This window comes from Pectinophora gossypiella, chromosome 18, assembly GCF_024362695.1.
Source record: "Pectinophora gossypiella chromosome 18, ilPecGoss1.1, whole genome shotgun sequence".
Classification (NCBI taxonomy): domain Eukaryota; kingdom Metazoa; phylum Arthropoda; class Insecta; order Lepidoptera; family Gelechiidae; genus Pectinophora; species Pectinophora gossypiella.
Window position 1 is genome coordinate 13540982 of NC_065421.1, and position 27991 is coordinate 13568972.

The 27991-nt window shown below is 40.9% G+C and overlaps 1 protein-coding gene across 1 annotated transcript in view; it reads left to right on the forward strand.

Moving 5' to 3' along the window:
- LOC126374854 (nephrin-like) overlaps positions 1-27991 on the forward strand; it is a 175392-nt gene that overhangs the window by 134434 nt on the left and 12967 nt on the right. The window contains exons 9-12 of the mRNA XM_050021612.1: positions 5031-5190; positions 5674-5830; positions 25042-25181; positions 27498-27634. Coding sequence (XP_049877569.1) covers positions 5031-5190; positions 5674-5830; positions 25042-25181; positions 27498-27634 — 594 coding nt within the window. The remainder of the gene's footprint in view (positions 1-5030; positions 5191-5673; positions 5831-25041; positions 25182-27497; positions 27635-27991) is intronic.

Consider the following 27991-nt stretch of genomic DNA (forward strand, 5'->3'; position numbering starts at 1 on the left):
TTTTAAAATCTAAAACTCATTGTTTAAATTATTGTGTCTGGAAATCTTAGCCTTAGAAGCTTAACAACAGAAACCTCAGTGAGGTAAGGGCACATCGTTCATACATACGGTCACGAGCATTAATTTGTATACATTTTGGTACCATGTCACATTAACTTTTTTGACAAATTGAACTGTAAGTCTCACTAAATGTCAAATATGTTAGTGCGACAGAGTCCTAAAGTGGGTAAATTAATTGCTCATGTCTGTACATACATAAACACACGCCTGTTTCCCACCGGGGTAAGCAGACACTATGGAATTCTATTTGCTTCGATCCTCACATACTTCTCTTGCTTCCTCCACATTCATCAATCGTTTCATACACGCACGCCGGTTCCGTACATAGTTTTTTTGCGATTGATATACATCTGACTACCCTAATTGGGAGTCGTGAGGTTATGTTAAACAAAAACTACAATATGCTGCGGTTTTTTTTGCAATATTTGCCCGCCACACACACCATTTAATTTTATTTTAAGTTATACCTGTCATTTTCTTAAACTTAAAACTTACATTGCGTGGTAAAGGGCTCCCCTTAATCATCTGGAAGGGGGTATGAAGCATATGCCTTCGTTGGTGTTCTGTACAGTAAAAACAAAGTGTGGCGGACCTAACTAGTGGGCCAGCTAGTTCCGCCCATATGCAACAGATGGCGCCACATTCAATAATGCAGTCTTGAAGCAGTCGTGAAACGCGATATCGAAGTTTACACAGCAAGACACATATATACAACTTCCACTGGATCGCTCTGTCCACTCGTCCGTGTTCGGGAGCCACAAATCTTCGTCTACCCACACACTGAAGCCGTTGACGAAACAGAAGCAGGGGGGGGTATTTTTATCTTAAAATACCCTCCGGATTTCCGCGCTCCAAACGGCACCACCGTTGTCGCACCTACCACCCCCGGCCTCCCACCAGCGGGTCTCACCGGGGAGGGTGTGTCAACGTGTGCTCTGCCAGGCGGACCGCCAAGCTCCGCACCAGTGGACAGCCACATAGCCACACTTCGCATCCATCCATACCCAAACGGGGTGAGCAGGGCAAGAATGGCTCCCCCAACCACCGCCGGAGTGACGAAGCGCAGGGCGCGCACCTTCTTGCCCTCGCGCGTCGCCACCACACCAGCAGCCCCCTACCTACCGCCGCCTCCGCCGCGCCTCACCGGCCTAGGCACTCGAATGTCCCCCTTCCCGCTGTTACCGGGAGCAGGAATTACTGCAAGGAGGACCACCACGCCGCCTGAACACCATCATCAACGACACCCGCCGCAGCCCGCGGTGAGGACCTCGCCGCCCGTCGCACTCTCCATGCCCTCACTGGACATGGAGACAACACCCCCGCGTTCATACGCGGCGGTGTTGAACACTAATCCAACTTCGCCACCGCACGCGCCTCCGCATGCGCCTCCGCGCTCGATCCTCAGGACGACGCCGACCCCACCGAAGCCTGCACGCCCTCAGCCGCCGCTCGCCCCTGCGAGCAAGAAGCTGCCGCCGATAGTGGTAGACCAGCTACCCAATTGGCCGCACCATCTCCGCCAACTGCGGGAAATGCTGGGCCACGTCCCCAACGCGCGCCCGTACGGGAAGGGTATTCGCTTCCTGGCGAAGACCGAAGAGGAGTACCGGCTCTACCAGCGCTACCTTGCCAGCCTGGAGAGAGCGTCGGGACTCTCTTGGTTCGCCTATGCCCCCCCGGCGGAGCGCGCCTTGAAGCTGGCCATTAAGGGCCTGCCAGTAGACACCGACGTAGCCGCCCTAGAAGAGGAGCTGCGTAACCGCGGCTACGAGCCGACCTTCATCCGGCCCATCCAGGCTCGAGAGGGGAGACCGGGCTGCATCTTCTTCACGGAGATTCGTAGAACGCTGGGATTCCAGCGAGTCTACGAAATCTCCGAGCTCCTCTGCATGCCCGGCGTTAAAGTCGAGGCGTGGAGGGGAAGGAGAGGTGCAGCTCAGTGCCACCGCTGCCAGCAATTCAGGCATAGCAGCCACAATTGCCACCGTCCCGCTGTCTGCGTTCGTTGTGGCGAGAGCCACACGGCGAAAAAGTGTCCGCGCCCCCGGGACGACCCGGCAACATGCTGCAACTGCGGGGGACCACACCCAGCAAACAGCCCCTCCTGCCCGGTGAAGATGCGTGAGCTGCGCAACACCAGGGCGGGCACCGCTCCCACGACCGTGAGAAGACCGATGCCACCAGCAGTCTCCATCGTGGACCCCGGTAGTGAGCCGTCTGCGCAGGGCACACTTATGGCCGCGGCAAATGGCCCAGATGGGCCCAAGCCGAAACGCCCACGACACCGCAGGAGAGCGAACCCTGCTCCCAACGCTACCACCACTGCCGAGCCCATCGCCGTGGAACCAGTCCCCCAGCAGCCCTCTACATCAGAGACAGCAGCCGCCGCCCCTCCCAAGGGGAAGAAGGCGAGGCCCCGAGCGGAGGCTCCCCCAGCTCCCTCCAGTGAGAAGCTGGAAGTCCTGGAGGAGACCATGCAGCTGCTGCACAACATCCTGGCAGCCATTCGCACGCAGACTGACCCAGTGCCCATCATCGTGGGAGGCCTGGCATCGTTGCTGGGCCAACTCACCGGTGGGCACTGACTACCAACACCGGACTGGACCGGGGCTGCCCACATCCACTACTCCCCGTCGAGTAGTTAGGATTGTGGCCACCCCCCCGGGGGATGAGTCGACGCTTCCAGTGGCAGTGGAAGCAGTCCTCTCCCCCTCTCCAGCCGACTCGACACCAGCTGCCCCGGCGACGGAGCAGCTTCACCGGACCAGACACCACCGCTAGCTGACGGGCGCTCACTGGGCCTCCCCCAATGGGGAATCACCCGGTGGGCTCGACCTCGCTAGCGGCACCTCGGACTGACACTCCATCGGGTTCACGGAGGGGCGATCATCGCCCACCGTGTCCCACCCCCGAGCCACGCCCGTTTTTGCGGGCGGCGAGCGCCGCCACGTTAAAGGGGCCACGCCCCGAGAACGTCTCCCCGTCGCGGGCTTCGCCCGCGACGTGAAGAAACCCGACGCGAACACCGTTGGATCGCCGATCCCTAGTCACACTACCAGGTTGTGGCTAGCGGGGTATTATGCTCTGTTCGGTACCCCGAAAAACATCCTTTGGCGGCAACACACCCTCGCCGCCTAAAAAATAAGGTTTACATTATGGATGCTTGTATAACTTTTAAGTACAATTTATGTCTATTTACAGGAGCGCCTTTACAAGAAACTTTTAGTTTCCGAACTCCATTATCCCTACTCAGTTTGAACGTAAACGAAAGTCTAGACCGGACTAATATATGATTGCTACTTTCCTCCAACTAAAATATACTTAGACTTAGAAATAGACTTTTGTAGACGTTCCATGTTTAACTAGGAACAATAGTTTTTAGTTTAGTGTTTAATATGCTTAGAAAAAAGAAGTGACTTCTGACACAACTAGACTTTTCCCAACGAATGTTAATACGGCCCACTGCTGGGCACAGGCCTCCCCTAAATCAACCGGAGGGGGTATGGAGCATAGTCCACCACGCTGCTCCACTGCGGGTTGGTGGAGGTGTTTTTACGGCTAATAGCCAGGACCAACGGCTTAACGTGCCCTCCGAAGCACGGAATCATCTTACTTTTTCGGACAATCAGGTGATTCAAGCCTGAAAAGTCCTTACCAAACAAAGGACAGTCTCACAAAATGATTTCGACAATGTCCCCATCGGGAATCGAACCCGGACCTCCAGATCGTGAGCCTAACGCTCTAACCACTAGACCACGGAGGCTGTTTTTATTAAACAGCCTCCGTGCTCTAGTGGTTAAAGCAACAATTATTTAATAAAAATAACAGACAGACATGCATAGAATTAAGTTGCTATCTGAATAGTAATTGGTGTAAGATAGGTTGTGCCTGGGTATAATAAGGGTCATCATTTGTACCCAAAACATTGATAAAAGATATTCAAGCTGGAAGTTATCTGTCGATAGATATTGTGTGTCGTATCAAATTCAATTTTCATGTTCGTTTACATTTATTTTTACATGTTACATACCAATTTTTTTACCTCTTGCTGCCCCAAAAATATCCTCAAAAAGCCAATAAATTCATGATTTAGAACTCATGCTTGGATTAATCATAATTGATAGCACGTGGTTTCCAGAATTGTGCCCGGATTGATGGCACTAGGTTCGCCCCCTATAGGACTTAAACATAGTTAAAACACATAATAACGGGTTCTCCAATCTCATCAGTTATCCCGTGATCATGACACTTGCAACAGTGTCGAAATATCGGGAGTCTCATATCCCTGCTTTAAACGCGGTAAGAACCCGTTATTATGTGTTTTAATTATGATAATAACCGCGTAAACTTAAAACAATGTTTGCGAAGAGTGGGTGTAATACAAACCTCTGCTTACCGGATACAGGCGTGATGCTAAATTATGTTTTTTTTTCTGCCATATAACAAAACCTTGGAAAATAAAGACAATATAACGATATATCAAGGAAAGTGGGTACCGCCCTGAGAAGGGGAGGTGCAGATAAATAAACGGTGCTGTATATTAAGAGCAGAATTAAGGAGGAGGATTCCTGATAGACCTCCATAAATATTTCCCTCATTAACCGAGTCCTCCCTTATAAATAAACGGACGGACGGATGGACAAATGACCAAATTATCATAAGTATAACTAGCGATTGTTCAAATAATGACTCCCTTTCACACGTAATAAATTAATCATGTGGGTTGGTTATAAATAACAAAGAAAAAAAGAAAAGATTTATTAATATGTTGGAAGACATGGGGGAGGCCTTTGCCCAGCAGTGGGATCATACAGGCTAATAATAATAACATTTAGATTAAACTGTCTTAACGGGCCTCTACGTGTTGGCTTCGGCCCCACGCACGCCTCCCAAAAGTCCGGGACACCATATGCCCGAGATATGGAAACGTATAACGTATCTCTAAAATATTGACCAAAAGTTTCTTTTAGACGCAAGAGATCCAGCACAATCCGAGTCAAGGCATCATCGTCAGTGACCAGAGCCTAGTCCTTCAGAACGTCAACAGAACCACTGCTGGAGACTACAGCTGTCACGCTTATAACAGTGAAGGTGGCGCCACCAGCAACTCTGTGTCGCTGCAAGTTAGATGTGAGTTTAAATTCTTTTATTCAGAATAACCGTAAGTGCGGTCCATGCAGAGCCAGACTTCTAACTCTACACGCCCTAACTTAATAAACCCTAAGTTTACAAACTCTACAAATTAAGCAAACTATGGGGCTTGCCCGTTTAGAACCGCGTTAGGCGGCCGCAGTAATAATCGGTATTATCAGTCCACTTCTGTCCAAAATCTTATAGGTAGTGTAGGGTAGGGTAGAGTGGGGTAGAGTAGAGTAGAGAAGTAGGTTAGGCATTCATCTATCATGTGATTTGTGAGATTAACAACCTCATCAACCCTGGTGTCAGGGTTATTATTGAGCCGCCAAAGGCCCCTGACATGACAAAGGCACAACACGTTTTTTTATTCATCACTAGCTGATAACAGTCTGATACCCTATTCAGAATTCTTCCCGGCAGTTGGCTGTACTGCTACTCTTAGATAAGTGTCTGATGATGAACCATCTTTCGACACAGATGCACCAGTCTGCAAGACATCAAATGACGGAGTCGTGTACGGAGCGCTTAAGGAGGAGACAGTCCTTCTAGATTGTTCTGTAGACTCCAGCCCGCCACCAACCAGCTTCTCTTGGACTTTTAACAGTTCTGGAGAACAAATGGAACTGGGGTCCAGGTAAGTGGTCTTTATACAGGTTGTTAGTGACATCGTAACGAATATTGATTCTAACCACGATTCTAAAAAGAAAAGTATGGAATTAAATAAATACAAAAATTTACATGAGTTTTCCGACAGGAAATTCCACTTGATATCAACTGGAATTGCCTAAAGGTTAGCTAGTTTTTTGTTCATTTTGCGTCTTTATACTGCTGGGAACTTTCCCGGAGTAGGAAAATTCTCGGAAACGGCACATTACTGAGCGGAATAGTGATGGCAAATTGTTCTTATATCCCTAAAGAATAGCTAATAAATCTAATTATTATTTTCGTTTCGAATCAGTTCGCAACAAAGAGGATAGGAAATTGCTCTATGAGCAATAAAACCTTGTTTTTAACCCCCGACGAAAAAAGTGTTATAAGTTTGACGTGTCTGTTTGTGTGTAAATTTGTATGTGTCTGTCTGTGGCATCGTAGCTCCCAAACGGATGATCTGATTTTAATACGGTTTTTTTGTTTGAAAGGTACGAGTATATCAGTCGACAGTGTTCTTAGCTATGTTTGGTGGAAATCGGTTCAGGTCTTCAAGGTCATCAGGTCGTTTGTTAAGTGTGATAGGAATGTTACAAGATCAATTTGCTTGCAAACATAATGTGGGATGTAAGTTACTTTTTGCTTTTTATAGGGTTTAACATTTTTAACCCTTTGTCAAACTAACTGAGTACTTTTTTTTGGTCGGGAGTTTTTTAAAATTTTTAATTTAATTTTCTTATCTATACAGAAACATAACACGGGGGGTTACAAAAGCCACATCGAAGCAGTTCATCTAAAAAAGCAATATTGTAATTTGTCATTTACGCTACGACATAATGTATGTTGTCACATCGTTAGGGATTTCAGAGTACATACAAATGAAGATTATTCATTAAATGGAACATTCTAATCGATGAATACAAATTGTCTAAACTTAATCACGAACAGTTTGACCAAAGTACAGTTGGGTTTAACCGACGAAGCATTAAGTTAGGATCTGCTAGTTTATGAAACCCACGTAGACTGAACTAGTTCTAAATACTATTCTATAAATTGGTACTGAGTTTTCAAGACGTATTAATTCTGTCCAAACTTTGTAATAGATACTTAAATCATTTTCCTCATTCCGCGCTTATCGCTATCATCCCACTAGAGTCAAACTACAACAGAACTATGGTCTAACAGAATGCTCGAAGAGGTGTGGTGGGTACTTAGTTCATCTGGCGATGGATGTACCTCTGATTACCCTTCTCTTCTTATCGTGCGGTTGAATACCAGCCTCATCAAACCTGGTGTCAGGGTTATGATTGAGTCGCTAAAGGCCCCTGACATGGCTCATGTAATGATCACTCCCTCACATCAGTAAATAGTAACCAGGACCAACGGCTTAACATGCCGTCCGAAGCACGGATCATCTTAGTTTCGGACAATCAGGTGATCAGCCTGTAATGTCCTAACCAAACTAGGGATCACAAAGTGATTTTTGTGATCCCCACCGGGATTCGAACCCGGGGCCTCCGGATCGTGAGTCCAACTCTCAACCACTGAACCACAGAGGCCGTCCCTATTCCATTACCCTTTGTATTATAATTATACTTATGTTATTATACATACATTCCGTGCTTCGGAAGACACGTTCCTCAGCCGTTGGTCACGGTTGCTACTTAGCAATCTTGTCTCGTGTGGCTTGTGGGGTTATGTGCGTCAAGCTAGCGGCCTCAAAAAAAAAATGGGCACGAAAAAATAATTTGACCATACCAAAAATTAGTACTCTTATTGGAAAAAATAGTACCTGTTGTAAAAAAAATAGTACCATCACGGTTCTGGATTTATAGCCATGTTTTATTGCACTTGCTAGCTTGACGGTGAGCGAAATTTGGCGAGAGTTAATGACAAGGTCTTTCGCTTTGATTTAAACGCCAAAAAATAGTACCGAAATAGTACTCACCCCCTGCAAAATACCGAAATTAGTACTTCAACGGTTCCAAAGTTATAAAGGCAGTTCTTTGATCCCGCTAGCTTGACGTTTTGAAAATACCTATTATCTGGGGAACGCTTGCATACTTCAGTATGTAACTAATGTCAATAAACTCGTATGAAATAGTACTCCCTACCATCATAATTTTGATCCGATTCTTTTTGTAGAAATATGTTAAAAATGACCATCAACCACGAGTAGACTATTTTTCTAATATAATCCTCCCAGATAACCCATTGAGCTGAGGTTCACGCCCGATTGGGCACCTTTAGGCCTGTTGTCTCAATTCAATTAAATTCTCAATTCACAATTATTTGTTGCATTCCATGTAGTACAATGGGGTGTTTACATAGGCATAGGAACTAAAACACAAAAAAAAAAACAAATTAAAGGGTATAGCGAGGTAAGGAAGACGAAATGGCCCCCATGGCCCATGACGGAATTATCATTTGTACTGGTATTGGCACTCTAAAAGAATACGAAATGTAAGGTCGTTGACCCCTGACCTTGACCTGTCTTTGAGATATTCGAGAAAGTTCGTACGCGCGCCGAGTTTTTTCAAAATTTTTTTTCCGAAAAACTATAAAAGCTAGAAGGATGGGACCAATTGCGTATAATTAGGGATACTTTGAAAAATATTCTGAATTTTTTTCAGAGTTCTGGTGAAATGACAACTGTGCAAAATAATTAAACAAAATATAAATATATTTTTTTAGTACTGTTCTATTATGTTTACCGCGCCAAAAAAAATATATAATACTCTTTGATTTATATACTTACACCACACAAAAACTGATTAAAATCAAAGAGGCGCTTCTTGAGTAATTATGAATTTACTTAGTGTGCGTACGGCTGGTAGGAACTAATTAAAGAGGTCGTTTTTAGATTAATTATTATAATTACATGTTAAACATAATTTTAATCATCATCATCACTGTTTTCATTTATTACAACATTGACTGCATCATTTGAAAATATTTCCGACAGAATTTCAGCAGGACGTAAAATGCGAGATAGATATCTCGCATGAGCTAAGTAATATAATTATTACACTTGCGGCATATGAAAATCGACTTGCGAAAATCGTATTTTGGGCAAAAGAAAACCCATTTATGCAAACCGTTTACAATTTGTACTACGAACTAGAGTTTTAAGTTTAGCATCCTGTAGCACTTTCTTCATAATAGTGGCATCATTTTCCGTACCATAAATTGGCCCAGCAAAATCAACTAAAAACCCGTTCGTAGTACAGATTGTAAACAGTTTGCATAAATGGGTTTTCTTTTGCCCAAAATACGATTTTCGCAAGTCGATTTTCATATATCGCAAGTGTAATAATTATATTATTTAGCTCATGCGAGATATCTATCTCGCATTTTACGTCCTGCTGAAATTCTGTCGAAAGTATTTTCAAATGATGCAATCAATGTTGTAATAAATGAAAATAGTGATGATGATGATTAAAATTCTGTTTAACATGTAATTATAATAATTAATCTAAAAACGACCTCTTTAATTAGTTCCTACCAGCCGTACGCACACTAAGTAAATTCATAATTACTCAAGAAGCGCCTCTTTGATTTTGATCAGTTTTTGTGTGGTGTAAGTATATAAATCAAAGAGTATTATATATTTTTTTTGGCGCGGTAAACATAATAGAACAGTACTAAAAAAATATATTTATATTTTGTTTAATTATTTTGCACAGTTGTCATTTCACCAGAACTCTGAAAAAAATACAGAATATTTTTCAAAGTATCCCTAATTATACGCAATTGGTCCCATCCTTCTAGCTTTTATAGTTTTTCGGAAAAAAAATTTTGAAAAAACTCGGCGCGCGTACGAACTTTCTCGAATATCTCAAAGACAGGTCAAGGTCAGGGGTCAACGACCTTACATTTCGTATTCTTTTAGAGTGCCAATACCAATACAAATGATAATTCCGTCATGGGCCATGGGGGCCATTTCGTCTTCCTTACCTCGCTATACCCTTTTGTACCTAAACAGAAAAAAACCCCCAGACATAAACAGAAAAAAAAAACTTAAATCATTGTCGCTGTTACAAATTATATTTTGTATAAATGGTAATTGTAATTTGGAAAAAAATCTAAATTTTCAACTACCAAAATAATACTTAAGTATTTTTGACTGTTTTTAGAAGGTTTTTACTTACTCAAAGCCCCTCGGTAATCTTCTCTTCTTCTTTGCGAGTCGATGGCGATCCAAACAAAATTTTTGCTCACCAATAATTGGCCACGCTTACGGCATTGTCAGTGGCTTCGTAAAGGTCTTTAATAGTGCAGGTGTTAGGGCACTTAGGACAGCACAAAAGGTGAGCCATAGTTTGTGGTGATACTCCACACTCGCAATCATCGCAACCATCAACCAGGTAATCATGGTGTTCTTTTGTTCTTTCGAATACAAATTCGAATATGCCGTGAAGAACATTGAATTTAACATTTGTTTGTCCATACATACATAAACTCATGCTTATTTCCCACCGGGGTAAGCAGAAACTATGAAATTCCATTTGCTTCGATCACCTCTGTCTTATCACAATGTTTCTCACTCTATTACACATACGTACACGTTATACGTTTCTCAATTCACGCCTATTTCCCTCCGGGGTAAGCAGAGACTATACAATTCCATTTGCTTCGATCCTGACACACTTCTCTTGCTTCCTCCACATTCATCAACTGCTTCATACACGCATGCCGGTTCAGAGTAGATCGTACTAAAACTTTTCAAAGGACATCTCCAATTTGCTCAATATAAGTCCTTCTAGGTCTTCCTCTGCCAGCCCTACCATCAACTTTCGCTTTATATAGCGCTTTCGCAATTCAATTATCTTTCATCCGCTCTACGTGTCCAAACCAACCTAACATTCCCTTCTTAATTTTAGTCACTATATCGTGTTTTACACCTCCTCTGTCTTATCACACTGTTTCTCACTCTATTACTCAACTTTACATACATACATAAACTCACGCCTATTTTCCACCGGGGTAAGCAGAGACTACCCTATAGAATTCCATTTGCTACAATATAGAATTCCATTTGCTTCGATTCTGACACACTTCTCTTGCTCAACTTAACACAATTCCAATTTGTTTGTACACATTTTATTTTTAGTTAATTTAAATGTTCTTCAATCCCATATTATTTTTAACACTGTCATTGCCGCTTTTTGAAATAGTTTGCAACTTGGCTAAGACCGCAGGCATCGGAGTGCCAAGCAGAATACGTTGAACAAGTTTAAATTAATTTGTAATCCTAAAATTCAAAATACAAGGTAACATTTTATTGAGGAGAAAATCAGGAGTGTAATGAGCTTTCCCTGAATTCTGGCATATCGTAGAAAATTAAATATGTTGCTAAAGGATTAAGAAGTGTTTATGTTGAGATGCCGGACATTTTCCGTTTAATGTCTATTTTAAGAGTAATCCGGTCGAATTTATACCGGTCAATTTTACTGACGCAAATTCATGTCTTTTTTGTGTTTTTTAAAATTATTTTCAATTCTATACTTTTGCGATGGAAAATTCTACTTGACTCAGATTGTTTGATTTTTGGTGTGAGAATCGCCTTCTAATAAGTTAAAAACTTTAACCACCCCAAAGTCTCGAGCTGTTGCAGCCCTAGAGTCACTGTGAATTGTACTGTGGCCAAACCAGACCTTCATTATCATCAGCCCATTAACGTCCCCACTGCTGGGGCACGGGCCTTCCCTATGGATGGATAGGGAGATCGGGCCTTAAACCATCACGCGGTCCCAGTGCGGATTGGTGGTTATTAACAACTGCTAATGCAGCCGGAACCAACGGCTTAACGTGCCTTCCGAAGCACGGAGGAGCTCGAGATGAAAACTGTATTTTTGTGGTCACCCATGCTATGACCGGCCTTTGCGAAAGTTGCTTAACTTTAACAATCGCAGACCGAGCTCCTCCAGACCAGACCTTACTAATGACGATATATAAACTAGAAGCTCAAATGTAGGCAGCACTGCTGAGTGTTCCTAAAACTTTGACAGGTCTCCATAGAGGGTGATGGGAACCAGCTTATTAGAAAGAAACGTTTATTATAATGAGACACCACAGCAACAAATATAAAACAAACAACAAATATACAATAAAAAATACGGAGTAACACATAACTTACAATCAAACACATAATAACAAAAAAAATAAAAAAATACAACATACACGAGAAACACAAACAATCGAGTGTATGGACTGGTCAACGATGGTGGTGGTGTCCTTTATAAAAGGGCCTCACTCAGCATAAGCCGCGGCGCGAGCCACGACGCTGGTATTCTGTGGACCCTGCTATTTTGTAATGTGTTGCTATATTAGTAATGTGTTGTGTTAATTTGTACGTTTGTTTGTTATTTGTAATTGTCAATCCGTGTCGTGTGTAAATGTTATTAATTGTTCCATTACTAACGCTAGATTACGGTGTTTATTGCTTGTTACTAACCTCTATGGATCATGTCCGAAATAAACTCTTTATTTATTTATTTATTTGGCTCACAAAACAGGTTGGGATTACAACACTAAAAATAGGTACAAAAAAAGAATGTTTTGAACTAGATCCCAGCCCAAGACATGTGTGCTCAGCGTAGCCAAATGTTACGAAGCTTGTACGGAATGTCTGTTGCGGCATCTAGTTTTACAAAATACATAAAACGTAAATGTACCAGGTGCATTACCTGTTGCATTACACAAACAATGCATCAATAAAACATATGAACATGAGGTATATTTCAAAACTTAGGATTCTTAAAGACAAAGCAATAATAACAATAATAATAATAAAAAAGAAACAAACACAATACTACTGTCTAATGTTAATATTATAAGCGAATAGGATATCCTTAATTGAGTTCGAATAGGTATTATAATAACGGGTTCTTATTGCGTTTAAATCGGCGAGAGTCTCATATCCCTGATTTGAACGCGGTAAGAACCCGTTATTATGTTTTAATTAAAAAACTCTTTAATTTATTTATTTATAGTGTCGCTAAAATTCATGATAAATTGCCATAAAATGAGCAACGTGGAGTATATCCCATCAGAAGGATGAGATATAAAAAAAAGCAGCCAGTTGAAAAAAGAAAGCAGTTTTGATTGAAAATATTTTTTTCAAAATTTTCTTCTTTCCGATCTTTAGGGAATTAATATAACTCTTGCAGTAAAACGCTGCGCAAAAGGTTATAAAGTTAGGGTATACGTAAGAGTTTGTATACTCAATTAGTTAGGAAACTGTCAAAATTTAAGGACACTCACCAGTAGCGACACCTGATGGGAGAAATAGGCAGTTTTTATCCTCATTGTACACAGTAATATAACTTACAAGTAAACAAGGTTCCTCCTCCATAGAAATAAGTGAAAGCAGTTAAAGTACTGAGGTCTCTGAGAGACAAGTTTTTCCACAAGTTAATAACTTGCTCGCACATTGCCGACGACAAGACGAATTGGTTTTCATAGCAAAACTGTTCAAAGAGAAGAAGGAAAATTACTATGATGGACCAACAGAAAGTTCTCTGAGGTGCGCGTACTTAGTTCATCTTGCGATGGATGTACCTACGGTCACGAGCATTAATATGTATACACTTTGGTACCATGTCACATTAACTTTTTTGACAAATTGAACTGTAAGTCTCACTAAATGTCAAATATATTAGTGCGACAGAGTCCTAAAGTGGGTACATTATATTGCTCATGACTGTACCGCTGATTACCTTTTATATTATAATATATATATATATATATATACTTATGTTATTATAACTGTAACCTGGAACCTTACAGAGGGCAGCAGTAACTGTCAGTAGGTACTATTCAGAAGCAGAGGACAGGAATCCTAGTACTTACGTTGAAATAGACTACTCTGGGCGCCATCCCACTCGCGTCAGAAAAAGTACTGCGCGGCGGAAGGCAAAAGCGAAACCACTGCCCTATTTTTCCCGAAAAACTAGCAAGGAGTATGCTACACCATCAAAAGCGTGTGCATACGCATAATTTAAGGGACGTTAAGCATTTGGTCCCGTGTGGCTTGTGGGATCAATGACCAATCTCATCAACCTGGTTGGTGTCACGGTAACTATTGAGCCGCCAGAAGCGACGTACGTAACATAACTAGGGAATGCAGTCCCGACTAGAGATCGCAAATTCGAGATGCGAGATCTCGAATTTTCATACCGAATTTACCTACACGAACGATGGTCATAAGTATTAACCGGGACCAACGGCTTATCATGCCTTCTTAACCATGTAATATATGTATAATAACATAACATAAGCACAGAGGAGCTCGGTGGCGAAGCGGCAAACGCGCTCTTTCTGCGATTGTTAAAGTTAAGCAACTTTCGCAGAGGCCAGTCATAGGATGGGTGACCACAAAAAAAAAGTTTTCATCTCGAGCTCCTCCGTGCTTCGGAAGGCACGTTAAGCTGTTGGTCCCGGCTGCATTAGCAGTCGTTAATAATCATCAATCCGCACTGGGCCCGCGTGATGGTTTAAGGCCCGATCTTCCTATCCATCCATAGGGAAGGCCCGTGCCCCAGCAGTGGGGACGTTAATGGGCTGATGATGAAGCACATGATTATATCCCAATTGGGGTAGTCAGAGGTACATTCAAAGAGCAAAAGCTCAGTCACTGAACCCAGTGAATTATTTGTAAACAGTGGTGAAATTATGAACCATTAGTTGTCATAATTATAAAATTTAGAAAGAAAGAAAGAAACATTTATTATAAAGGGACACCACAGTAACAAATACAAAACAAATATATAATATAAAACACAGAGTAACACACAACTTACAATCAAACAAAACACATAATAAAAACAACCTACACGAGAAATACAAATAATTGAGTGTATGGACTGGTCAACGATGGTGGTGGTGTCCTTTATAAAAGGGCCTCACTCAGCATAAGCCGCGGCGCGAGCCACGACGCTGGTATTCTGTGGACCCTGCTAAGTGAGGCACGGAAGCCGTGTCTCCCACAAATACTTGAATGAATAGATCAAAATTTATGTTTTTGTCTCCACCAACCCGCATTGGAGCAGCGTGGTGGAGTATGCTCCATACCCCCTCCGGTTGATTGAGGGCAGGCCTGTGCCCAGCAGTGGGACGTATATAGGCTGTTATGTATGTATGTTTTTGTAAGTGTTTTTGGTCTATTACAGAAACGACATGTAACCGGGTGGTCTTAAGTGCAACAAGTTAATTAATTACTTTGCAAGAAACTGATTGGACTCTTGCAGCTTATCGTACATCCATCGCAAGATGAACTAAGTGGTGTGGGAACACCTCACCGAGTTGATAATGCTGTTACTTTACATAAAAGCGAGTTCGCATAATACAATATTATCTCCTAAAAGCATCATCAAAAGACTTAATTGATCGAACTTTGAAACTGTTACGCTAATTAAGAAATAAATTTACTTCGTCAGCCTCTATTTGTGATGGATAAAAGAAGTTCTCGACGGTTTATTATTTCTCTAGCATGAAATTCAATATTGTTGGAGGATATTTTCAAAAAGACTTTCGCATCTTCGTACTTATAAGAAAATCTTTGGTTATAGCGAGAGCTTGAAATGTTTCTGTTGGGCTTCGATTTCCATTCGTATTGTATTAATTTACCTCGAACTTAAAAAAAAACAAACAATTTTGTTCTTTTCAGAGCTTCTTTTTTATAAATAATTAACTGTCCGCCATTCCTCGAGGAAAGTATTTACAGTCCTTAGAATACTTTTAATAGTATCAGTAGCAGAATATCTTTATCAGTTTCTGTTATTGTATAAAATCTATCTGTCATTGGTTTTCTATCTTCTTAATAACACAACATAAGCTCACGACTATATCCCAAAAGGGGTAGGCAGAGGAACATCGATCACAGGATGAACTAAGTACCCACGCCTGGTGGTGAGCCATAACCTTCTATAATTATCGAGCGAACTGTGTAAGTGAAAACTACACTCAATAGTCACGGTCTTATGCTGAACCTGCTTTCTTCTCAATCGGGGATCGCCGGTTCAAACTCCAGTACGGAACTAACACCAATGAGTAATTAATTTATCAAATCAAATCAAATCAAATCAAATCAAATCAATTTATTTGCGAGAACACATAGAATACAAAAAAGGTGGCAAAATAATTCAAATAACAATGCTGTGATGTTTTCGGCCTGCATGCAGGCGTACAAATATACCTACATAAAATAATAAAAAATAAAGAAATGGTACATTGAAAAGAAAATGATTGAAAATATACTTATTATTAAAAAAACCAAAAAATAAAATCTAATAATAATAATCTAATCCTATTTCTATTCTATCCTATTTTTTTTTAATCTTAATCTTATTCTTAATGACAAAGTTTTCTACTAACTATTACTGTATTTCTTTCCTTTTCGGCGGATAAGAAAAGTACAGGTATAACTTAAATAAAAGTAGATGATGTGTTCCGAATGTGTTTCGGAGGTATGAGACCTAACCTGAGATAGTCTGGTTTTCCCTTCGCTTCGGGTCTGACAGGCAGTCGCTTCTGTATAAAACCGGACCTGTCATGTCTTCCGGTAAGGTAAGCGGACCCTGTGAAAAGCGGGATAAGGCTAAGGACATTCTAACACAGTTGGCTCGACCATTATAGACGGCCGTATGGCTCACCTTGGTGTAGCAAAAAGCTCGGTAAGTACTTAGTTCATCTTACGATAGACGTACCTCTGACATAGAATAAGGAATAATCTTCTTCTTCTTATCGTGTGGGTTGTGAGGTGACGTACCAACCTCATCAACCCTGGTGTCAGGGTTACTATTGAGCCGCCAAATGCCCCTGACATGACTCATGTAACGACTACTTACTTACATCTGTAAGTAGTAACCGGGACCAACGGCTTAACGTGCCTTCCGAAGCACGGATCATCTTACTTTCGGACAATCAGGTGATCAGCCTATAACGTCCTAACCAAACTAGGGATCACAAAGTGATTTTTGTGATATGTCCCCACCGGGATTCGAACCCGGGGCCTCCGGATCGTGAGTCCAACGCTCAACCACTGGACCACAGAGGCCGCCACAGAGGAATAATACTACGTATAGAACGGCAACTCTCCGCTCCCTACCAGCGTCCAAGCTAAGTTTACTTCACCCCCTTCGGACATCATCAGACGTCGCGCGTGTACGATAACGTCAATGTGTGTTGTCTGTGTAAATCGAGGATGTTTCTATGAAGTGTATATTCGGACTTGAAGACGTACGGCCGGGTTCCATCCCTATTTGGTGGATATTCCAACTATGCGCACAAAGCGTCGTCGCATCGTCCTTCATTGTGCGCGCTGAGGAGTAGAATTCTCTGCCGTCTTCTGTATTTCCGAATGCCGGGTTATATAACCCGGGTGCTTTCAAGGCCAGAGTAAACAGGCACCATCTGGGCGATTCCATTTTAGGCCTCGTAAATGCATTTGAGCAAGTCTGGGGTTAAGAGCAAACCCATCAAAGGGAAAAAAACTGTCCAGAGTGTGCCTCTGATTATCCCATTGGGTTCGTGAGCTTGTGTTTGTGTATGCTAGGGACATAGATAGTTCTGGAATCAGCAGCAGTAGCTGTGTTAACGCTGGAACGTTAACATTAAGCTAAGCTATTAGAAGTTTAGTAGAGAGCTAAAGGGTAGCTAGCTAAGGGGTGGTGACTCCGAAGGGAGCTAAATAAAACTGAACCCGTCGAGTGTAGATCGTACACTGGATTTCCCTCAATCAGCGCTTATCGCTATCGACCCACTAGGGTCGAAAAATTCTTTCAAATATTTTTCCTCTCAGACGACGCTATGAGCCGAGGTTCGCGCCCAACTGGGCACCCTCAGGCTTGTTGTTTTAAACGTTGTACCGGGTGACAGCCTTCAGCGCTCCCCATTTGTCCGGCCAAGTAGTTAATGCCATCTGCGGCAAATCTACAATAAGTCACGTCAAAAAAAAGATAGTTTACTGATTTATTGTGTCCAACAATTGAACAAAATTCAACGTATGACAAAGTGCACGCTATGCTAAATTAAATTAATTTTAATTTGTAAACAAAAATTATGAATGTGCGTGCGTTAGCTCGTACAAGCTGTATTATTATAAATAGGATTTACGAACGCTTTATAATTGACTTTTCTTATTGTGAAATATTGTGGGAAGTGAGAAGCTTTTTGATGCAGTTGGTTGCACTTGCTCTGTTTGGAAGATTGTCTTGATTCCCTTTGGGTCGTTGTTGAACAAACTTGTCTCTTAGAGACCTCAACTTCTCTACATTGAGTAAATTACTATTTGTTTTGTCTTTGTAATTGAAATTGGACCATTATTTTAAACCGACTGCGGAGCTAACGCAGGGTTGCATATTCCGCTATGTATGTGCGTCTGTTAGCTTGTAACTTCTAAACCACTCATCAGAATTTAACAAATGAGGTGTCAATATAAGCGTCTGAATTGTCTGGTTTTTATAGGTTACGTAAAGTCACGCTGAATTTAATGTGGCGCCATCTGTAGGACATAAACTGACGAAGAAAAGAAAAAGCCAAGGGTTTTGTGTTATATCACTATACTTATGGAAATATTTTTTTTATATTTTCTTGTTAATCCCTAAAATATTTTCTTTATTCATATTTTTAGAGCCCATTTTATTCGTAGTCAGGTTTTTGTTTTGAAACTTATCGAGGGTTGAAAGGCAAATGGGTTTAAGCGACATTTTGTGAACTTTACAGGAGAGCCATTTAAAGTTTTATTTTTTCGAAAAAAAATCATATAAAAAAAACTACTGAATCAAAAGTGTTCAAAATGCTAAGTATGATTTTAAATTAAACGCTGCACAATTCTGTATTTATTTGATTCGAAAAACACATCAGTTATAGATTTTAGAAGTCGCTTAATACAAAATGCCTCAATTGAACTAAATTACAGTTGAAGGAAAAACGGTTGATATCCACTAGAGCCAAATATTGGCTAAAAGCAAAATGCTTTAAGAAACCTTTCACTTATTAGTTTGACTAAAGCTAAATGAGTTAAACGACTTCTTAAAAAAAAGAAGCCTAGAGGCAAAGCAGCTTAAACTCCATAAAAGGTTGTATGACGGGGAAGGAAAATATCTTAAGTGACCATCTACTACTAATTTCAATTGTATGAAATCCAAATATTAGTAAGATCGGAAATAAAGTCGGTCCTTAAGCCGTTTTTCCTGGGAGAGATTTTATTTGGGCAAGGCATTTATAGATCTTTGTACCTTACAATATTAGGAAAAATCACGGCGGATATAATGAGTAAATCGAATTCATTAAGAAACAGGATCTAGACTATAACCATACAGATTGTTACACATGCTTAATTCGACTTTTCAAGCAAATGGTAAACAGCGTATGATGGCGGATGACAGATGACTGTCACCAACTGAATGCGGGCAATAAAAGAAACAAATAGCTTTTTAAAAAGTCTTAATATGGTTATACTCTGTGTTAAGTTTAATCTCACTATCACAACCTGTTTCCGATTTACTGAAAAATTTAAGACCACGTGACTGGATGCAAGTTCCAAGCACTGGCTCCTACTAGATGGTACGCGGTACTAGGAGAGACTTCAGTGAAGTACTGATTGCTCTCATACTAAGAGGCAGCCAGGGGTGGACTGATCAGCGACTTGTTTGATCAAATTTCTGTTACATTTGCGCCTAAGACCTCCACGTCCAGCTGGCCATAAGATACCGTCGAAGTTGGTTTGTGTAAAGTTATTCCGCGACAAACAATAACAGATCTCGATCATGCTTTTAGAGCCGAGATACGTCGGACATCGCAGCAGACACATCTGTCGATGAGATAATATAGATGATAATAATAATAAATAGATGGTGTTGTTTTGCCGAGCATTTTCATAGCTGTGCTCTGCTCTACCAAAGTTATTGTTTGGTAAACCAGACCGCAAAACTAAGATTGGTGCGATGGTTCCAACGTGAAAATCAGCTCGTGGGGAATTACAGGCGGGCTTTTCTGTCACCATATGTCTCAAAAAACAAATGCCGGGTGGAATAAGCTTGTGAAATTCAGCTCTATATTTCGACAGCTTCAAGACTGTTTTCGGCCACAAACTTTGAAGAGAGTTTCCATCTACAACAAGGAAAAGACCCAACGCCTCACTGATCAAAAAGACTTATTAGCAGCGATTTGGGCACATTTTAACGATGTTTTAAATCCCAATAGTAATACCACTGACTTGTTTGTTACAACAAATCGGTCTAGTTTGTTACAACAAGCTCGGGGGTTTCGCTTAAGATCTAGCGGCACCCCCGACCTTTGAAGAACTTCTTACCGCGCTAAGAAGGATGACGAATACCAACACATCAAAAATACCATCTGAACTGTATAATATGCCTACACATTAATAACTTGTTTTACAAACTCATCCTGAAGATATGGGAGTCAGCTGCTGGAATGATTTTAGCCTTCTTCTTCTTTGCGAGTCGATGGCGATCGATATTAAATTTTAGCCTGAACGTTATTCTATCCCGTGATGCAGAAATGGTACTCCCGGAAACCCATTGATGATTTTGTCCGGACAGAGATATGGGGTACGGTTTTGTTATTAAACAGATTCAGGCAAAAAGGCTTGAACAACATCGGCCGTTGTTATGTGCTGCGTGAGGCTTCACGCGGCTTGTGGATTGCTCTAAAGAAAACAGATTGTCCTGAAAAGTTGACTGACTGACTTATCCTGATACGACGATATCCTGACGACATGATGACGACAGTTTGATTTAGAAGTAACTTTTCAGAGCTATTCGTCGTTACCTACGGCGCGAACCAAGGCTATGTCATAACACATGGAGCCATGGTTTCTAGTCTATTTTCCTTATATATCGCTTCTGTATCACGCATAAGTGGGATGCTCTGTGGAATTGTTATTTATAGCTTAATTGAATTTAAGGCTAAAATGAATAAGATCATTTTTGATCTCTCACATCTCACATCTATGCGTCAGTTAACCAAACTTGCGGAGGAATGGCCAATTCAATTGAGTCACACACCAGAATATTCATAGTTTTGTGACATTTATAAGAAATTCTTAATGCATCCGCAAGACCCTCTTAAAATAACCATCCAGAGGATGGTCCGAGGATGTAGCTTCTTCTAATGTCGCTTTAAAGGGCGCTGAGCTGGAGTAAGTTTCAAAATTAAAATATGAAATAACTCCAAAGTCATCAGAGTTGCCAGCCCGGATAATAGATACGGTGGCAGCCTTTGGAAAACTTAAAATATTAGTGTACAAAGTCTCAGCGGCGTACTTGATACGTAACACTTTAAATGTCTAAGGTCCATCCTTCGCATAAAGCGGCAAGATGGTTTTCCAATAACAGAAGTATTAAGTCGTTCTGGCATATTCGGAATAGAAGCTCACATCATAAAACATCACCTAAGATGGTGCGGTCACGTCATGCGACTGGATGACAGAAAGGTTTTCTATTTCGAGGTGTCTAGAAGGAAATGTAAACAAGGTGGACAAGACCTGCGGTACAAAGACGTAATCAAGCGCAACCATGTGGCTTTCTACATGCCAACTGAGAGTTGGGATGAGCGTGTCTGAACCTGGAATGGCGCGTGATATGGTCCTCGAAAATCTTAGTCCAAGACGCCAAATACGGAAAACTCAACGGAAACCTTCCTACAATTACACGGTAAACTCTGCTGGCCAGCTTGATTGTATGCCATGTGACTGATCTTCAATTCAAAGTTCGGTTCCGCTAGCCACATCAAAGCCTACCACAACAATGACTCGGGATAGACACAAATAGAAGTCACCATCAACGGATACGGCTTGGGTGACATGATGACACGCACACTCCCGGTCTTCCCAATCGTAATTTTTAGCTGTGTGAACCGCCCAACCAGGACTTGCCCATACTTATTTTGATATGTTGAAGTGATGCGGGCACAAGGTTTCATACAAACTTGCGATGACTGAAATGTAAACATTATTTCTTTTTGGTTTTGGAAAAATGTTTTAAGTCCTTTCAAAAGAAAATTATAGTTGTCTTATACGACAAAAATCATAAAAAAAATGTAGCATAAATAGCTTAAGTCAAATTCTATGAATATTTTCGGTAAAGGCAAAACAGTTCAAGTGCCAATTTTACTTATAAACTGTCGAAGGCAAAACGGTTGAAGCGACAATATTTATAAAATCTAGATTAAAGCAAAAAGATTTAAGCGCCAAATCTATTTTCGTTTCGACTAAGGACAAATGATTTAACCGACTTATCTATAACAAAACACTGTCAGGGAAAACGCTTTAACAGACTTCGAATCATGAAAATGAAAAGACATAACAGCTTATGTGACCGACTCATATCCCGGAATACGACTGATATGCCACCCGCCCAGAATTTTGCGCATTTTTTTGTCGGTTAAAACACGGGTTTTGAAAAATGTACCCAAAGTGCTAATTGGTTGAAGCGCCAAAAAGTAGCTTCGATTGATCTGAAACCAAGATCAGTCGACGCGGAAAAATTCGCTGATTCCGAATATATATAAGTCAATTTCGCCCAAAATGTCGCTTAAACCCATTTGCCTTTCAACCCTCGTTATATTTTTTTCGAATATATAAATTTTATAAGACTGCGATAACGGCCTCTGTGGGCCAGTGGTTGAGCGTTGTGCTCACGATCCGGAGGTCCCGCGTTCGAACATTATGTCCCGGTGGGGACATATCACAAGAATCACTTTGTGATCCCTATTTTGGTTAGGATATTACAAGCTGATCCCCTGATTGTCTGAAAAGAAAGATGATCCGTGCTTCAGAACGTTATTAGTACGTAGTCGTTACATGAGTCATGTCAGGGGTCTTAATTTCTTAAATAATTAATAAATAATCCTTCTTACAGTGGATGCCTAATAACTATCATCATCATCAATTTAAGAGCCACGCTCTTGTCCGTGTAGCATTTTCCATTCCAGTCTATCAAAGGCCATTCCTTGACTTCCCTATAAGACACGACGTTAACCTTTAATCTGTTCCATGTAAGCTCTTCTTAGTCTTCCCCTTCCTCTCTTTCCTTCTAGATTTCCTTCTATGATGTTTTTAAAAAATTCGTCGTGTCTTATTAGATGTCCAATCGTCTTGCCTCTTCCTGTCTTCAATCATTCTCAGTATTTGTCTCTTTTACCTTATTCTTACTAGCACTTTCTCATTTGTAACCCTTTCTGTCCAACTTATCTATACTAATAATAAATCTGTAGAGAGGTCAATTCTGTACATTAAATATATTTTCAAAATAACTATCAGGGGCTGATAAGTGATCGACACTGATGCCAAAAATGCAATCAGTAAAATTTTTGTCTGTTTGTCTGTCTGTCTGTCTGTATGTTCCTTATAGAAACAAAAACTACTGGACGGATTTTAATGAAACTTAGTACAATTATTCTTCATACTCCTGGGCAGGTTATAGTATTCATCACGCTACAATCAATAGGAGCAGAGGAGTGAAGGGAAATTTTGGGAAAACGGGAGAAGTTACTCCATTTTTTAAGCTTCCGTCGCGTGAGCAGCCTTAATATCTTCTAAATAATATAAAAGGAGAAACTGACTGACATACGAAAAACGATTTCGAAAATCATAGGTTTAGGCCACTGTCGGATTCAAACCTCCGGCCAAGTAGTTAATGCCATCTACGGCAAATCTATAATAAGTTAAAAAAAAAAACAGAATTCAAACCTGAGACCTTACAGTAAGAGACATGCGTTCTTTCAACTGTGCTACCACGGCTTCTACAGACTGGATTTTTTTTTTGGACTTCATTATGTCGTTTCTTAAATAATTGTTGTCTTCATAAGATTGATTTGGGTACTCCATTTCATTTAGCTTAGGACTGTTCGTCAAAAAAGTATGCAAATCGTCTTTTGACTACTCAAGGGCCGACTCATCCCCTTAGGGGGTGACTTTATGGAATGTACACTATGATATTACTCGTACATAACATAAACATCCTATGTACGTTCCACTCCTAAACACAGGCCTCCCCTCAATCAACCAGAGGGGCTATGGAGCATACTCCACCACGCTGCTCCACTGCGGGTTGGTGGAGGTGTTTTTTGCGACTAATAACCGTGACCGGGCTTAATGTGCCCTACGAAGTATGGAATCATCTTAATTTTTCGGACAATCAGGCGATTCAAGCCTAAAAGTTCTTATCAAACAAAGGACAGTCTTATTTTCCTATCGGGAATCGTACCCGGATCTCCCGATTGTGAGCCTAACGCTCTAACTACCACCACTAGACCACGGTGGCTGTGACCCTATTATATTGAAAAAGAAAAACACTATACCAATTCTCCATTTTCCTTCTAATAACCCTTGTCGATAAAATATAACGTGTTTGTTCGAATAAGTGGCTTAATAATTTTTAAATCACGTAAGAGTTGTGGTGAACAATGTGTGGAGCTAAATATTACAACGGACATGCGCACAATATTATAATTTCATCATTTAGAAACGTAACATAAAGGTGTGTGAAAGAGAGACCGAGGAGTGAGCGAGAGAAAAGAGAGGATTGCGGAATGACAGGAAAATGGCGGTCGGTTGTTTTTAAATGGAAAATGTAATAAATGAATAAAACGTTTTAATAAACAAGTATTAAAAAAGAAGGAAAAAAAGAAGAAAAAAAGAAAAAATTTCACAGAGTCCACTTACCTAATTTGACAGGTCCGATTTTATTTATTTAAATTGTTATAACAGAGGTGCTTTATTGTTGAATAAGTCATGTTAGGGAATAAAACAAAGAATAATTTGGGCAAAATTTATTGAATCGATCCATAATTTTATCACATTGCGCATGTTAGCCTCGCCTGTACGTCAAAAGTCTAAACTCAAGGTCTGGCAAAACAGCGAGTAAGCTTAACACTAGTTAAGTGTCAAACGAATTGATAGAGTGCAAAATGCGTCCCTACTTTAAAAAACTGGAATCGCTGGGATGTAAAGTCGTTAGACTAAAGTTGGTTTAAGCCGGGGGTGTTTGCCGCATGCATCCTGAGCGGTGGGCAGGGATCTCATGACGCGTAGAGGTGTCGTGGGACACCTCCAAAGAGATGGCGCGACGTATTGGACGCTTGCCGGAGTACGCAAAAGACGTGGGAACTTTTAGGCTAGATTAGATAGAGTGTAAATAACGTCAATAACATAGTTCATTTCCTCAACAGTCTGTACACATCGTCTGGCTACTCGTCGACACTTCGCTACACGCCCACCAAGGACAAGCACTACGGGACTGTCCAGTGCTCTGCTACCAACTCTGTGGGCAAACAGAGGGCACCTTGCATGTACAGAGTCGTTTCTGCCGGTAAGTGGAAGTAATTATAGTAATTTCTTCTTTTTCAGCCTTATAGAAAAAAATAAAAGAAATGAATATGGCACAGGCCTCTCAATCAACCGGGGGGTATGAAGCTTTCTCCACCACGCTGTTCCAGTGCGCTATAATTATATTTATAAATTAAACTATATAAATAATACTTTTGTTTATTTACGAACAACAATAATCAAATCAATTTATTTGCGAGAACACATAAAATACAAAAAAGTTGGTAAAATTATTCAAATAACAATGTTGTGATGTGTTCGGCCTACATGCAGGCGTATATAAAATACATAAAAAACAATAATAAAGAAATGGTACGTTGAAAAGAAAATTCTTGAAAATTATACTTATTATTAAAAAAATACAAAATTTAATTATTTTTATGTTCAAAATATTCCTTTAAATTATAATAACATTTTTTCATAAGCCATTTCGTTAGGTTAATTTGGAACTTGTTTCCAGTCAGTGTTTTCAATTCATTTGGCAGATTATTATTATAATGCGATGCACATATTTGATCCAAATACTGTTAGTTTAGACTTCGATTTGGAATCTATGAGGCACTTAGTAACATAAGTTAAGTGCCTTATGATGCAGTAATTCCTCTCCGCGATGGTCTTTAAGAAACTGTTGGTACATACTTACACATATTATTGTGTTCAGTAACGACGCAGATTTTCAATAAGGCCAAATTCAGGGTCCTTAAAATACATCGCGTACTTTTATATGCGTAAAAGTCTGTTTGCAAAATTGCTTTTTAGATGAACTGTCTCGTTTTTAGACCTCCTATTGTCAATTTGATTTATAGATACCATAGCGTTGACACCTGCACTGTGTGTATGTCTGCAAAGGTAGTATTTAGTGGTACTCAACTAATTATGTACCGTGACACAAGAGGCGATGAGATTGGTAATCCACCTCACAACCTGTGTCGTGTGCGATAGGAGAAGAGAATTAATTGACTGCTATCGGTAACAATTTAGGCTACACAGAAATAAATTTCATATCATTTCACAGATTTTATTTTTGTTTCTTTAAGTCCTCTTTGAAATGACAAAAATCCTCTGACATAACATAACATAAACAGCCTATATACGTCCCACTGCTGGGCAAAGGCCTCCCCTCAATCAACCGGAGGGGGTATGGAGCATACTCCACCACGCTGCTCCAATGCGGGTTGGTGGAGGTGTTTTTACGGCTAATAGCCGGGACCAACGGCTTAACGTGCCCTCCGAAGCATGGAATCATCTTACTTTTTCGGACAATCAGGTGATTCAAGTCTGAAAAGTCCTTACCAAACAAAGGACAGTCTCACAAAGTGATTTCGACAATGTCCCCATCGGGAATCGAACCCGGACCTCCACATTGTAAGCCTAACGCTCTAACCACTAGACCACGGAGGCTGTTAAAAATCCTCTGAACAACATTAAAATCTCCGAAACATATCCGTAATCATTTGTAACAAGTTGCATTAGATATTTGCATGCAAATGCATCCGACATGTGACGCGGAAACTCAAACACAACACAAATGTTGTCTACGGCATGACTGGAATTCTAATCGTGTTGCTCATTGGTGAGGCACAAAGCCTGACATGTTTTACGTACGAGATGTTCAGTCTTCACTCCTGTGAGTTGTGATATCAATAGCCGACTTCGTCAGCCCTAGTGTTCAGGGTTACTGTCACTGCCAAAGGCCCCTGACGTGGCTCATGTAACGAGTCTTCTTGTTATCGTGTGGATTGTGAGGTGTATCACCAACCCCATCAACCCTGGTGTCAGGGTTGTTATTGAGCCGCCAATCCGGAGTATGGATAAGATGATCCGGAGTACGACTTTCGGACAATCAGGTGATCAGCCTGTAATGTCCTTTACCAAACTAGGGATCACAAAGTAATTTTTGATGTTTGTTCCCACCGGGATTTAAACCTTTTTTGTTTTGACGTGACTTATTGTAGATTTGCCGCAGATGGCATTAACTACTTGGCCGGACAAATGGGGAGCGCTGAAGGCTCTCACACCTTACAACGTTTAAGACAGCAGGCCTGAGGGTGCCCAGTTGGGCGCGAATCTCGGCTCAGGGCGTCGTCTGAGAGGAAAAATATTTGAAAGAATTAATCGACCCTATAGGGTCGATAGCGATAAGCGCTGATTGAGGGAAATCGTCGACCACGCCGGCGGGGTCGGTATCGGGGTCGGGATTTGAACCATACCTCGGGGTTCTTTATAAAAATAAACATTACTTACTAACTTGTTGTCATAACAATGTCTTGTCTGTACTAATATTGGCTGCACTTCACAGGTAGACCAAGTGCCTTGCAAAACTGCTCGATAGTGAACCACAGTTCCATCGGGTTGCTGGTAGACTGCGCTGAAGGCTTCGATGGCGGTCTACCGCAGGTGTTCTTCATGGAAGTACTGGAACTACCGTCTTTATTAGTAAGTTTGCATGACCACAATATAAAGTTCTTCTTCTATTTCTCTTCTGTTTGCAATTATGTATTTACTGTGAAAAATAGGTTATAAAATTGATAGAAATTGTTTTGTTATAATCTTGTAATATCAATCGGAAGTGGAAATTAAAAGGCGGCGTTTCATCGTCACTCCATTTTAGTAAGTATATCATATATTATTGCATTGGTTAACAGCGACATCTCATCATTGGTTTTCTTGTTAATACCTCAGATTTTGAAATATCTTTGACATTGATAATTATAATAATTATCTTTTTAAGTTTTCAGTTCTTTTTTTATTGCATTTTTATCTTCTTTTTTGTCGTCAAATGTGCCATATAAA